The sequence below is a fragment of the Sciurus vulgaris genome (genome assembly GCF_902686455.1).
Source record: "Sciurus vulgaris genome assembly, chromosome: 14".
Lineage (NCBI taxonomy): Eukaryota > Metazoa > Chordata > Mammalia > Rodentia > Sciuridae > Sciurus > Sciurus vulgaris.
The window spans coordinates 74,166,251-74,180,976 of record NC_136475.1 but is presented as its reverse complement, the minus strand read 5'-3'; the positions used below and the strand labels follow the sequence as shown (position 1 = coordinate 74,180,976).

General features: G+C 46.4%; 1 protein-coding gene across 1 annotated transcript in view; it reads right to left on the bottom strand.

Moving 5' to 3' along the window:
- Positions 1 to 14,508, bottom strand: part of CAPN14 (calpain 14) — a gene marked incomplete at both ends in the record, with an annotated part of 29,428 nt that extends 14,920 nt beyond the window's left edge. The window contains 11 exons of the mRNA XM_079111594.1: positions 838 to 1,025; positions 2,015 to 2,181; positions 3,662 to 3,736; positions 6,187 to 6,272; positions 7,694 to 7,756; positions 8,338 to 8,512; positions 8,903 to 9,039; positions 9,171 to 9,289; positions 10,081 to 10,150; positions 12,649 to 12,848; positions 14,484 to 14,508. Coding sequence (XP_078967720.1) covers positions 838 to 1,025; positions 2,015 to 2,181; positions 3,662 to 3,736; positions 6,187 to 6,272; positions 7,694 to 7,756; positions 8,338 to 8,512; positions 8,903 to 9,039; positions 9,171 to 9,289; positions 10,081 to 10,150; positions 12,649 to 12,848; positions 14,484 to 14,508 — 1,305 coding nt within the window. The remainder of the gene's footprint in view (positions 1 to 837; positions 1,026 to 2,014; positions 2,182 to 3,661; positions 3,737 to 6,186; positions 6,273 to 7,693; positions 7,757 to 8,337; positions 8,513 to 8,902; positions 9,040 to 9,170; positions 9,290 to 10,080; positions 10,151 to 12,648; positions 12,849 to 14,483) is intronic.
- Positions 14,509 to 14,726: the final 218 nt, after the last annotated feature.

Here is a 14,726-nt window from a genome sequence, read left to right as displayed (position 1 = left end):
TAGGTCTATTTTATTATGGGCTCCATAGCTCAGGCAAGGTTGTCATTTATCATCCTTCCTATGCTGCGGCAGCCTTCAATATTCATACTAGGTATTTATGTAGGGATTTAATGAATTCTCAAATTTATTGGTTCTGTGCTAGGCTGAGATTTCCTTATAGAAGTGTAAGGATTTCTTAGGATCCTTAAATAAAAACACACACACACGCACATGCACTCACGCGTGCATTCACAGTTGGCATTATCCACTGACATCACTGACATTCTCAGCTTCTTGCATAGGATGCTACAGTCAAAGCCAGTCTCACAGTGGCTTAGTCAAAAACTAGGCATCAGTCCAAACTAGGACTTCTGGTCAAGGTCAAGTGTGGACCTCACCTTGCTTATCTGAAAAACAAAGAAAAAAAAAAACTCTAATAAGTTACTGAAAGACCCCAAACCCTGATGGAATCTGACACAGAAGACATCTTCCGGGGGCCCCTTCCTCCCTTGGGCACTTTGATTGCTGGTAGGAAATTGGGACAAAGCCTGAGGGAAGGAATCCCTGGCTGCCTGGGAGAGGAAAAGGAGTCAACTCTATCTATGAGCCAGGCACTGTGAAAAGCACAATAACCACACGGTCTTCTTTTGTGCAACCCTTTACATTAACTTCATGGACCCCATATTGCAGGTGGAGAAACTGATGTTCAAGTGCGAGGATGTGACTTGTTCTAGATTGCATATTCCTAAACACAGAGTCAGGACATAAACCCAACCCCAAGGACAGGGACGGAGAGCTAAGAGGACAGGGACGAGGAAGAAGTGGTAGCTGTTGGAGACCCCATGCTGGACCTCACACCCTTAGGTCCCAGGGGCCACCTACGCTGAAGAGGTAGAAGCCAATGGCCAGGCGAGACTTCCGGTTGCGGCATCTGTGCCTGGGCTTTTGGAGCAGGGACACCAGCACTCTGCAGGGTCTCAGGGACTGCCTCCCCTCCTCAGGCCTCCAGACAGACAGCAGGAACTGTGGATTTTTCCAAAATGTGTCTGGGCAAAACACAGCAAGGTGAGAAGAGGACCCTGGTTCCACTATCATCTGGCTTCCCAAACCACCCAGAGGTTCATATCTGAGGACACCTGCACCAGGCTTCACATCTCAGGTCCGTCTGGACAGAGCAGAGACCCTTCATCCTCAGCTTGGTGTCCCGTTCACCCCCTGCTCTTCCACCTCAGGTTCTCCTACGCACACCTGCCCAGAGTTGTTCCTATGCTGTTGCCCCTTTGCCCAGCAAAGCCTGGCCCAGACATCACGCCCCATGAACACCTGCTGCTTGAATAAGTGACTGTGTCAATTTGCTGAGGAGAGCATGCCCAAGATCCCAGCAGCCTTCACACTTTGGCAGAGGTGAAGCCTTAGCCTAAGGACAGATTCAGTCATCAGGGGATATGGTGGTGGGAGGGGACACCAGAGCTACAGCTGCCCTTCCCCACTGAGATCAGACCCAGAGATCTTTCCTTCAAAAGGGAGACCCACCACCTCCATCACAGAAGAAGGGACATGGCCACCAACCTCCCATCCCAAGAATTTAGGCACGTTTTTCTCTTCTAACAGGAGAGCCCGGGAGCCCTGGTTCTGAGTCCCCATCAGACTCCAGTGGGGAACACCTGATACCTGGGATGTGATTACTATTTGAATCCTGCCCATCATGAGGTGGTTATTTTGAGCATCCGTGGCCTTATCCCAAAACTGATTTCACCTATTCAGTGACCATACCTGCATGCCTGTGTGCCAGTCTTGTGGATCAGAAGAGGCACCCCTCTGGAGAGCTGCAGACCCACAGCTGACAGCCCGGCAAAGAGGACTATGCGTCTCTGGAAACTAGGGCCAAAGGTGCCCCCTCTTCCCTATGGACGCATCCCGGGACTGGAGTGGGCGGCTGACAAGCAGGGCTCCCTCCTCCTCAGCCACATGTGCAGGGCTGTCTGCACCACCCCCCACGTGACACCCCAAGTCCAAGAGCCCGCTGCGTGCCCACCTCGCCATGGGGACTTCATCCGGCCTCCGGCTGTGCTCCCCTTCTCCCATCTTCCCTCTCGCATGGTGTACATCCACTTTTGGCCCACCTCCAAGCTCAACAGACCTGGGGTCAGTTTGCAGATGACCAGAAGCACAAAATGTGCTCTAAAGTCCTGCAGTGTCATCCTGAAAAGAGGCGGAAACAGCACAGACGAGTGAGATGATGCTCTGTCCTGAGGACCAAGAAGCAGGGATGGGGCCTTGGTCTGGGCACCCCATCCTCTCCCAGACCCAGGACCCATCATCCTCCCTGCTCTGTGCAGAGTCCAGCAGGTCCTGGATGCAGGAGGGGGGCCAGCCTGATCAGTGTGAGGGTCCATCAGGGGAGGTGGAGCCCCAGGAAACCCCTGCCCTCTGGCTGTTAGCCTCATTGCACATGGCTTACTGAAGATAATGGTCCCGCTTCTGTGTGACAGTGACAAAAGCAAATTGAGGTGTTCACAACCAGTCAATTGACTTATGATATTCAAGATAAATTGTGTAGGTCAGTTCCCAGTCGTTAATTAAGAGCTTCACCCCCACATGCTAACTGCGCTCTGAGTCCTGCTGCATATGCTGTCTGGGGCTCAGTCTACTCATCCGCAGAGTAGAAGTGATAGAATCTGCAGTAAAAGATCTTCAAAAGCAAGGCGCTGCAGCTGTGTGGACAGGTCAGGGGAGACCAGCAGTCCATGGGACTTGGGCTGAGGTAAACAGAAAGGGTGGGCTGCCAAGGGGGCTCTGTGAGACTCAAGGAGCAGCAGCGCACACTTGGGCTGCCTCGAGAGGTAGCTTTGGGGTGGCTGGGATAGTGTGACTCCGCTCTGCAGGGCCCAGATCAGGAGGCTTGTTATTTGGCAAGTCTCTGTAGTCATTCCTTCTTCATCTCCTTTTCAGGACAGGAAAGCTAAACCCTGTGTTGAGGACACTGAGCAGAGAGCAGAATGGAGGCCAGAGAGGCAGCCACCCCCAAGCCCTGCTCAGAGCACATGCTGGTCCTGTGCCTGAGGTCCTGCCCTTAAAATGCCACCTTCCCTATTCCTAAATATATTTAAGTTTTTCTTAGGCTGCAGGTGCAGAACCCTAGGACTTGCCCTAAAATGACCTTTGAACTGGATGGAATCAAAAGTCTCCAAGGGAGAATAATGGAGTCTGCAGGAGAATAGTGCATGGTAGACCTAGAGTAGAAGGGAAGGGTGCTGTCAGCAAGTGGACGGAGCAGAGACTCACCTTCCACCTGGACCTGCATACAGACTCTGGCTACAACTAACCAACCCTGTTTCCCCTTACCCTGGGCTGCTTAAAATCTTCCCCTGCTAGCTGATCAGGGAGCAGAATTTGAACTTGCCACCTGTCCCTTTGTTTGGTGGCCTCCAATGAAAGGTCTTCTCATAAAAACTGGGAACCACAGAGTTGGCGTCTATGTGTGTTGTTGTTCAGTGTTGTTCTTATCACAGGGACTGTGATAAGATTTACCTCAGCTTTTGGCCCTGCTGGACTGCAAGCCCCTTAAGGGAGTATGTCTTACTGACTTCTTTATATGAGATCCCTGGCATACATGAGGCACCCAGAAAATATTTGCTGGATGTAAGCCAGGGCATTTGTCCCAAATCCCCAAGTCAAATACCAGAATTCTCCATCATTATCTTTCCTCAGAAGCAGAATCTTCTCCTTGGGGCTCAGCAGCTCCCATGTTCTTGAACTGAAAATAGAAAAGATACATTTTCATGGGGAATGACAAGATTGCAAAGAGCATGCCAGAAATTCTTTAGTAAATGCTCTGTGGTGTCATCATTTAGAATTATTTTCAGACTGTTTTGCAGATGACTAAATCTTGCATTCTGCATTATAAGATTAACATGTAACATTAATCAATCACTTACTCTAAGCCAAGCACCAGGCTAGGTTCTTGACATACTTTATTTCACTTAAGGCTAACATCACTTAAGGCTAACAACAACTTTGACAGAGAGACATCTATCTCCATTTTAGAGATTAGGCAACTAAGATTAAGAGAGATTAAGTCACTTGCTTGAAGTCACAAAACTCTTCAATGTCAGAGCTGGCATTTGAGTCTGCAGTTGCTTATTTTCAAAGCCCATCATACTGAACTTCTATTTCTGGCCATGAAAGAGCAAAGCTGTCCTATATTGGCCTCCTACTGTAAATGACCCAAAGTAGGACAAAATATAAGAAATGATTTTCAGACACTGGGCAGCAGTCAGCACAGGACTAAGATCCTGGGAGGAGGGAAGCCAACAGCCTGAGCTCTCACATCACCTTCTTCCTGAAGGAAATTTCCAGCACAGTGGAATATATTCTCCAGCTGAATGGAGAAGACAGAGTCCGGAGTTTCAGGAAACCAAGGCAGCTAGAATGTACTGGGCAAAGTGCCTCGAGGAAGGGACTCCATAAAGAAGCTCCAGAAAACTTCACAGGGGTTCCCTTGAGCTGTGGTTGAAAGTTTATCTGTGCTTCTTTTAAGTGACACTGCATAAGACTGGTCTGTAGACAGAGCAATTCCCAGAGGTGACACAGAGCAGGGAATCATGTGAATTTTCAACAGCCAGAGTTTAAAGACTCTTTTGAAAACATAAAGTCTTTACTAGAGATTCCAGAGGGTCTTCAACTTAGTAATGGGGTCAAATCATCACTGAAATAAAAAGCACTACAAGTGCTTGAAAACTTCAAAGTATCAGAATGAGCCCTAAGCAATGTGACTACCTGGCAGAAAAAGCCCAACACATTTTAAAGGGATACAATAGAATTCCACATTCAGAAACTAAAATTTACAATGTCTAGCACCCAATAAAAAAACTACTGGTCACATGAAGAAGCAGAAAAGTGACCCCTGACCAGGAATAAAAACAGTCAGTAGGAACCAATGTAGAAATGAGAGAGAAGATGGAGTTAACAAATAGGGACGTGAAGATAGCTATTATAAACACACTCCATATTCTCAAGGATGTAAAAGAAAATACAGACACAATGAGGGAAGAAATGGGAAATTTAGAAGTGGAATATCTAGAGCTGAAAAATATAATATTTGAAATGGAAAATACACTGGATGGGATTAGCAGCTGATGAAACATTGTGGAATAAAAGTCCATCCTTCATTTAATCTTTGTCACACCTCTAGTTCAGAAAAATTATGAAACTTGCCTGAGATGATACAGACAGAAAGTAACAAAACTATAATTTTGCCCATCAACTATCTATAATGTTTGTTCTTGTTCTATGAAATGAGGAATCACGACCAACACTACGAAGATATATTTCTGTAGCACTTTAGAATTTAAGGATTTTTTGGGGTGACATTTTTCCATATAGACCCAGTTCCTCTGTCACTTCTGTCAATTCATTCAAAGCAGCACACACCATCAGGAGTAAAATTCAACTTTCTTTTCCAAGTCTTCACATTCACCTATAAAAATGGTCAAGTTTAATGCAGATATGAACATGTTTGTGTACTCTGTAGTGTCACACAGGGTTAAAAATGACAATTCTTCATAATGACAGGGGTGTGGTCTCTCACACTTGGCCTCCCCTTCTACCTGTGCCCTATACCCAGTCTGTAGCCTATAAAACCCACATTTCTTTCAGGCTTCCTTAAGGCAGAAACAACCCAAATGTAGACTTTCAGTCAGGATGCCTGGAGGTCACTAACGGAACCAAACAGTAGCTATCAATTCCAATTTCTCTACCTTTGACTCAACAAGCACAAGAATGCATTGGACCACTCCAGAGATAGAAGGCTAGACTAAGGCACCATAGACCTTCATTGAGCCATGATGCTATGTGACCTGAGGCAAATCTTCATCTATGCATCTGTTTTTCCAATAGTAAAGTGGGGATGCAACTACCGACTTTATATAGCACTGTCTGGGGAAACTGAATTAGGTAGTAAGAGATCAAAGGATTTAGCATAGCTCTAGTTCTCAATGAACCTTCACTTTAATTATTCTAACAAAAGAGAAAGTGACCTACATACCATAAAGCATCTTATATATGTGAGAGATTGAGTTTCACACTCTAAAACCTTTTGATTCAGCCTGATGCCAAAGGAAGCACACATCTGAATTTCTGTGCAAATGGCATCCTCCTTTGCAGCCTTCACCTGCCTGATTCTTCCCACTCCCCAACAGTCCAAACCTGTCACTCCAGTCTCCTTTCCATTCCACCTTCCCCCAGGGGTTCCGTAGCTTCACTAGATATTCGGGTCCATATTTGCAGGTCACCTACACAAAATGAGAAACGGTTTAGTGGCTGGGCTAAGTGCCAAGTGTTCCAGATATCTGGGTGAGACTCAGGCCTGCAGCTGAGAACTTGCAAAGGAAAAATCAAAGACCTAAAGAGTTGGTAAAGGAGAAAATGGCCCTGCTACTTGCACTTGCTAGCTATGGGACCCAGGACCAATGATTTAACCTCCTGTCTCTCAGCTTCTGGATCTGTAAAATGAAGCTAATAGTCACACATATAGTGGTGGCTTGCATGGTGGATCCCCAAAGCATTTGACCACCTGGAACATGAATGTGATACTGTTTGGAAGCATCTTGAGATGAGAGCATCCTGGATTAGGACATAGGGTCCTAAATCCAAAGATTATTATTCTAAGAGAAAGGGAGAAGACACAGAAGGAGAAGACCATGTAAAGATGAAGGCAGAGATTAGATTTATGTAGCCCAACATCTAGAATAGTATTTAGCACAAAGCAAGTGCTATATAAATTTGTTAAATAAATACAAAAATAAATGAAAGGTCATGGCTGTTGGCGATCAAGAAGAAGGATGAAGTTATATATGAGTTGAGTGTAAAAAATGTGAAACAGTCAAAGGAAGCTGGAGGTCTTTGGGGGTCTGACTCTCAAGATAATGTCAGAGGATCTTTAAGATTGACCCCACTGATTTCTTATCTCCATGCTTTGCCCATGCAGCTCCCTCCTCCACAATGACTTTCTCTTTCATATGGATCTACCCATCTTGAGGGAGCCAACCCATGCTACCTCTTCTATCCTTTTCTGACTTCTCTCCAAGTCAATTGGTTAATGTCTTCTCTTCTACCTCTGAGCCCCCAAAGTCTTCCCTGTATGCCCTCTTCTCTCCATTTTTACTTTGCTTCCTTATCCTTCTCAGGTATGGGTTGTCTCCATATTTGACAGTACGTAATTTGTGGCCAGAATCCCGGTCTGATCCTTCTTCTCAGTGCACAGTGGAGCTCAAAAGACAAATATCAATTGGAAGAACTTGGAAGATTGTTGGAAAGCAGCATGTGAGAGAGAAGCAGTAACCTGGGAAGGAAGAACCAGAACGAAGTCCGCCATCAGCCATCTAGTGAAATGAAGTTAAAGGAAGTGTTGTGAAGCACAGCAGAGCTAGATGGCTGATTGGCTAAGGGGTGACCCATTGGGAGAGTCTGGGATGATGCATTGAGAGTAGCAAAGCTTAGACCCAACATTTTACACCAGAAAATAGGTACAGAGTTCCTGGGAGTCCACCATCAGTTTTGGCAGGCCCTGGAGCATCTACCAGAGACTTTATTCCCACCTCACTCCAAGATTGGGCACAGATAACATTCACCAAGATGAGCCATGGCCTTAGTAAGAAGCCCTGGGAGAGAAGCAGGAGGCTGAGAGGGAAATGAGGGACCTAGTTCACCCCACCTTCCTGATTCCTGTGAGAGTATAGGCATGGCCATCCACCAGCCCGTTCTCCTGCACCCTCACCTTCTGCAAGACAAAAAAGACACCCCAGTCAGTCCTTAGTTGTGTGCAGCTTATTCCAGGAGTCATGGGATGCCTGGAATGGACTTGACTGGAGCAGTGGTTTTTGGAGAGCAGTGGAAGAGACTCATGACACGGTACATCACGACAATTTCCAAAACTTCACAATCCACAGTCTCATTTGACCTTCTCAATAACAAATGTGCCACTTGGAAGTGATAAGAACCTACATTTTACAGAGGACAAACTTAGATCAATTGCTAAATCACTGTGTGAGGTTACATGGATCATTGAGCCAGGGCTGAACTAAGGACTTCCTACCCTGGCTCTGAGTTCTTTGTTGTAGTTAAATTGAACGTGTAAGTGCCATGCGCAAAATTGATATTTAATAATTGTCACCTCCCTGAATACCATATTTATTCTACTGCTGCCCTGTCTGTCCTCAGGACTCAGCTCTGGTGTTTGAACACCAGGACTCTAGGTATGGGATGGGGCAGAAGCCCTGGGACCCACACAGGAGACAAACAGCTGGTGGATGAGGGGATGGCAGCAGGAGAGGCTGCCACCATGCATCCCACTCTCACCCCTAGATGAGTCTGGCAGCCAATGAGAGTTCTGCTGTAGGTAGCTTGGGTTAGGATGTCCCAGAGGTTGCCAGGGGCCTCTGCCAGGTTGATGGTCATTGTCACCCCTCCAGTGAAGTCCACAAAGGCTTCAGACACCTGTCCAAATTGCAAGTCTTCATAGGAACCAGAAAGCCTGCCCAGAGAAGGAATTAACATGAGAAGAAAAGGCAAGGGCATTTGTACGACAGATGGGCTAGCCCAAGTGAGCAGTGAACCATTACTCGCTTGTTCTTTGGCACATATCTGCTATTCCTTCCTTTCTACCAGGATAAAAAGAAAGAATGTCTACTAAGAGTTCCTTAAACACCTCCATCCATTAGGGAAAGATAAAATTTCTGAATACTTCTTCAGATGAGGTGACCCCCCATATAAACACCTTAAGTATGTTTTCACTTCTGCGTTGGCCAAGGCATGCCTCAGAAACTCGCCTCATAAGCTTTGCTTGATTCTAGTCCCTTCCCTCAACACTGAGAGAGAGAGAAAAAGAAGACAAAGAGGGGGATATGCCTAGTGGTTGTCTTACTTGGCATAGGCCTTTTCCAGAAGAGCTCCCCAGAACAAGTTCTTGTAGGTAGAGGAGACGAACACCAGCTGGCCAGCCTCATTCACAGGCAGTCGGTCATCTATCACCACAGGAACCCATTTCCCAAAGTGCCAGAACTGGAGGGAGATAGTGCCCACTGGTGAATGGGGACTGCCCTGGAAGGTAGCCCAGAGGCAAAGGCATGGCTCTTCAGTGGGCCCTGTTTCCAAAGGCCCCCTTCAGGCTGAGGCACCAGGAAGACACTCACCCAGAACTGGAAGATGCCAGCATACTTCTCTGTGAAACTCTGATTCAGGGGAACAACCCGGCTCAAGATGTCCTGGTGCAAAGTCAGCGCCTGCAGAGCAGCCAAGAACCAGCAGTCTCCTGCGCCAGAGAGCACACTGTAGCTGCGGGAATCTGTACACGCATGCGCATTCTGCCAGCATCTGCATGTGCCTACTGAGGATGTCTTGCGTGTAAAACTCGCCCAATCCCAAGTGCTGTCCTCTCTGGGCTTAGCCTAGTTTAAGAGATGGGAATTATAGACTAAGAATGGGTACAGTGAGGGACCAGAGCAGCGGATAGGGAACATTGCTTGGAATCTGAACTTGACATCAATAACTGAGCCACATTATTGGATCAACTTTCAGCTTCCTAAATGTCCCATCCTCAGGAATTTGGACTCAGCCACAACCAACTTTTTCTAAATCCTATCTCTAAAATTGATCTATGTTCTTCAGAGAAAGTCTTATCTCTTCAGGACCCATTTTCCCATCTGCATAATGGGTATCATTGTATGTGTATGTGTTCCTTCCATATCATTTACTCTTTCAAAAAGCCAACTTGATGATAGGCCTGCTTGGACTCTAGAGAGTCTAATCGCTGGTGTCCCAAGGACCCACCATAGGGAATGAAATAAAGGGTACATTTTCCTCAAACAAAATTTAGACCTATAAACTGATATTTGGGGGCTTGGGCAAAGTGTGACATTTCCACACATCTCGAGAGGACAGATTTCTATAAACTTCCAGCACAGGACTTAATTCATCCAAGTGCAGTTAGGTGGAGATTGCCGCTGAGTGACCTTTGTGACCTACCTGTCCCTCCTCATTTGGGATCTCTGGAGTCCCCTGCTTACCACCCCTGGGTTGGTAGAGCCAGGCTTTCAGACTTACCTACCACTCCCTGGCACAAATCCAGCCGTTTAACCTTGGCAGAATAGAACTGGGGGTTGCTATGCAGCTCCTGGAGGGACAGACAGAATTGTCATTATGATCAAGAACAAAGGACCCTCCAGGAGCTACAGTGACTGTGATTTCCCATTTCCTACAACTGAACTTCACAGGACAAAGTTGTGAAATCACTGCTGTCCCAGAAAAATCTGGGATATAGATTCTGTCCATTGTACTTCTCAGTCCTTCTTACAGTTCACAAAGATCAGAGCCCTGGAGAACTCTGTGTGAATACGGAAAAACAGCACTTGTTCCAAAAGTGCTTTTTCTTGAAATTTCAATTAAAAATGAAAACGCCTTTTTCAGGGGGAGTCTCACTTTTCCTAGAGAAGACTGCTTCTCTTTCTTCTCCCTCATGGACTCTTGGTCTTTCATGCTGAGATGTGGGTTGGATGGGGGTGGAAAGACCAAGGTGGTCTCTCCTCCATGGCAACTGATTCCCTCTGTCTTTGCATGGCTATGACTCCCCCAAGGATCAGGCATGTGACAGAGTCTCTATGTCAGCGTTTCCAAGATTTTCTAAAAGAAGTAGAATCTTGACTGCTATCTAGGTTAGGAGGATCCTTAGGAATTCTATACATACTAGGGATTTCATAAGCCTCGGGCTAAAGGTAGAAATGATGACAACTGAGTAGGGAACATAAAGGAGAAGAATCCATAGCACGGATTGACATCACTCTGTTCCCTAGCTCTGTTCCTGAAATCCTGTGTGTAAGTCATGTTTGGGGGACACATATGACATTTGAAGAAAGTTGTTGCCTCTTAAAGGAATTGTTGATACAGCTTATAAAATGAGGAACACTTTCGTAAAATGATTAATAGCTTCTTAATTGACAGGTTTCATGAGCCTGATTTGGGGGGGCTGGAAAAAATGGAAACTTGTCTCTTGAGCAGATGGCATTGGCTGTGACTCAGGATGACTTGCCATTTCAGTTGAGGCCAAAAAGAACCTTGATCTATTTGTGGTTGCAGCTGCCTTGTGTATTTCCAGTCAGGACCTGGGAGATTAGTCACCTCTTAGACCACTCTTAGGTTCCTGGTCTCTTCCAACTGGAAAATGGGAATGTGAGAACTTACCCAATTCCCATCTCTTGGGGATTAATGACATGAATAAGACTGGTGTGATACTGTGAAATATATGTTTGATCTTTCTCCTGTTCCATCATGTTTAGTTCCTGAAACCCCTGGAATCACCAACAAGCTGATGAATGTCTTTTGCATGCTAATGAGAGGCTGGGGTCTCCCTAGGTAGATTCAGGATAGGGGTTGGTCACTGAAAAGACTAAGGGCACTTCAACATCATTCTCCAGGACCTCTACAGAGTGAAGAGAGGCTGAAGGTTGAGTTGATGACCAAATGCAATGATTTAACCGATTGTGCCTTTGTAATGAAGCCTCTATAACGCCCCGCCACCCCACGCCCTGAAATCCAAGGTTTGTGGAGCTTTTGGACAGCTGAGAACATGGAGGTTCCCAGAGGGGACACAGAAATTCCATGTCCCCTTCCTACACACCTCTCCCTGTATCTTCCATCTGGTTGTTCAAGATATCCTTTATAATAAAAATAAATAAATAAAATTAAAAAAAAAATAAAAAAATAAAAAAATTTAAAAAAATTTAAAAAATAAAAAAATATATATAAAATAAATAAATAAATAAATAAAGTGTTTCCCTGAGCCCATGAATCTCACTAACAAATTAAGAGGACCCAAGGAGTGGATCATGGTAATACTGAACTGTAGTCCAGGGGTCAAAAACACAGGTTCAAAGTAGACACCAGCCTTACGAGACTGAGCCCTTCAGTTCCCAGAAGACTCCACAGATTCTGCAAGCAGGCCATGTCTGCCATGCTCCGAGAGTGTGAAGCAACCCCTCAGAGACTTGGAATCTTACACACGTCAAGATCACCGCCTGCAGGAGACCCCAGGTGAGGTCTGCATTACAGACTCGTTCGTCCCCAGGCTCCAAGGACCAGCGGGTTTGTCATGCAGTTCCTACATCACATGGACCCACCTCTCTGAGTACAAAAACAAGTACTGAGGGTGAGTATGCTCCACTAGCAGGTTAGGCCGGTTTGAGCTAGAGCAGATAAGGAAACAGCTGGACTACAGTTGCTTCCCTGAAACCCCCAAAGCCATATGTCTCTACAATTAGAAATCCTGGACGGAAGTACAGAAGTGTCTCCATTTCAATTACATTAGCATAAAGGAATTCTGAAAAAAAAAAAGACTGAGCCCTCAACCCGTGAGATCCGAAGCAGTGGCAAGGTAGATAATGTCAGAACTGGACTGAATTAGAGGACACTCAGCTGGCACCCACTGAAGACTGCCTGGTGGGAGGGGTCTTTCACACAATTTGGTGTCAGAAGCATTTGATGTGTTGAGTGGAGAGTAGAGAATAGGAAAAGCACTTTTCCCCCTATGCTTCTGAGACCTGTTCACCACGAGTCCTGAGCCCCCAGCCCTGGGCACTGCCACATCTTGTGACTGTTCACAGCCCCTGCCACCCTTACCGGGGGTCTCCTCCACTGCAGGCGCGGTGGCAGCTTCCTAAGCAGGGGCCCACAGCCGATGGAGCTCCTGGTGGCCGGGAAGCTGCTGTCCTCAAAGAGGCAGTGGTCCCGCAGGCAGCGGTCCCGCAGGGCCCTGTAGTCCTGTTGGGGTGGCTGTGAAGAGCCCCGCGTGGAGTCCTTCCACCCTCGCTTCCTTCTGCCTGCGAGTGAGGACCACAGGAACATGGCAAGGCCCCCACGCGCCTTGGGAACGGCCTCTGCTGCTCCTGGAAACAAAGTGTGGACCATCAGTTCACTCCTCCTGGGGAAGATGGAAGGACCATGAGAGGAGAGAAGAGTCTGTGGGAAAGGCTGAAACAGCTGGTTCGATTCTGGCCCCTCAGGGTGGGGTCCTTGCTCATCAGCTCTGATAATCAAGTCCTGGTGGGGGACTTCGGGTCAGAGGACAACAGCCTTTGTGAAAGGAGGGGTCTCACCAGCCTGGCCCCTGACTGCACCAATGTCCCAGGGGCTGTTTGGAGCTAGGAAGCAGGGAGAAGAGAAACAAGAAGCTGAAGCGCAGCCCTGAGCTCAGGGACCAGGGGCCATGGGACTCCGTGGGGGGCAGCAGTGGTGGTCACCTGCCAGTCCTCCACCCAGGGCTGTTGGTGGCACACATGGTCTCTCCTACTCTAATGTCTTCCTCATTTTTCCCTGCAAAGTCTCCTACATTTTCTTTAATATGAACCCTTTCTGTGAAGGGTTTTTGTTTGGTTTTGCAAAACTAAAACACACACACACACACACACACACACACACACACAGGCATCAAAATTAATAATTATGGTAAATATTAACGGTTACCTATTGTCCGCTTTTCCTTGTTAACAGAATACCAGTTTCAATCACACAGTTATGAAACTCCATTTCCTGGGTCTTTGTCCAGGACACATGGACCACACAATATAATTCTAGCCAATAAAATGAAGTACTAAGTAGGGCCTTTGAAAAACTGACTTTTCCAATGAAAAAAAACAGATTCCACTGATACCACTCTGATTTTCCCTCCCACTCACCCTCACTCCCAACCCCTGACCACAGTACCCTCTCTTCTTGCTAAAAAGCAGATGCAATGCCCAGGATGAAGCAACTGTCTGGGGACCATTTAGAAAAAAGCCACATGCTAGAAGCAGCTTGGATCTTGACGTCTTCTTTGAACAAATGCACCAGCCTTGGGCCCCCCTGCCTCTAGACTTCTTATAACAGGTTAGACCATTTACTTACTTGAACCACTGAAATGCTAGACTTTTCTGTAGTGTTCTGTCAGTCACCGCATGCATGTCTGTTAAGCACAGCCATTAGCTCTCCTAACTGAGACACAATGACATGTGAAATTACACACATCTTTAGGGAACAAGGGGTCCCTCTTCTGAAGCCTACTTGTGAGTTTTGTATAAAGAATTCTGTAAGCCAGCTGGGCCCTGTGGACCCCAATACTGTAGCATCAATTTACTGTTCAGCAGTGATTGGTTAAGTCAACAACTTTATAGCCTCTATTATGTGCATTCTTATCTACTTAGAATAAAAAGAAGTCAGAGTTAGAAGAGGCCTTAGAAACCATCTACTTTAGTATTTCTCAAAATAGCCTTGGAATTCTTTCATCAAATGAAATCCTACAGAGAGACTCAAGGGTAGAGAGGCTTGGGTTGGTAGGCTGGGCTACAGTGCAACTTTGTAAAGTTTCTCACTGTATGATTTGGAAACCACCGATCTATCCTGTGTCCTCATTTTCTCAGATGTTAAAACTGAAAAACCTATTCATTCATGTATTCACCAAAACTTTTGTTGGGACTTACCTTCTGCCAGGCTTGAGCTAGACATCATTCACTAGAGATAGTCCCTGCCCTCATTGTTCTTACAGTCTAATGGGACGACGGAAAATATTCTTCAGGGTGCTGTATGGGGAGATTTCATCGGAGCCAGAATGCAGGGCTCTGACTCCTGTTACAGTGCTCAGTCCTCAGTGCCATTGTGCCTAGTGCAAAGCTTGGGGTGCAATGGATCAAACGTGTCTCTACCAAGAGTGAGTACTCTCTCAT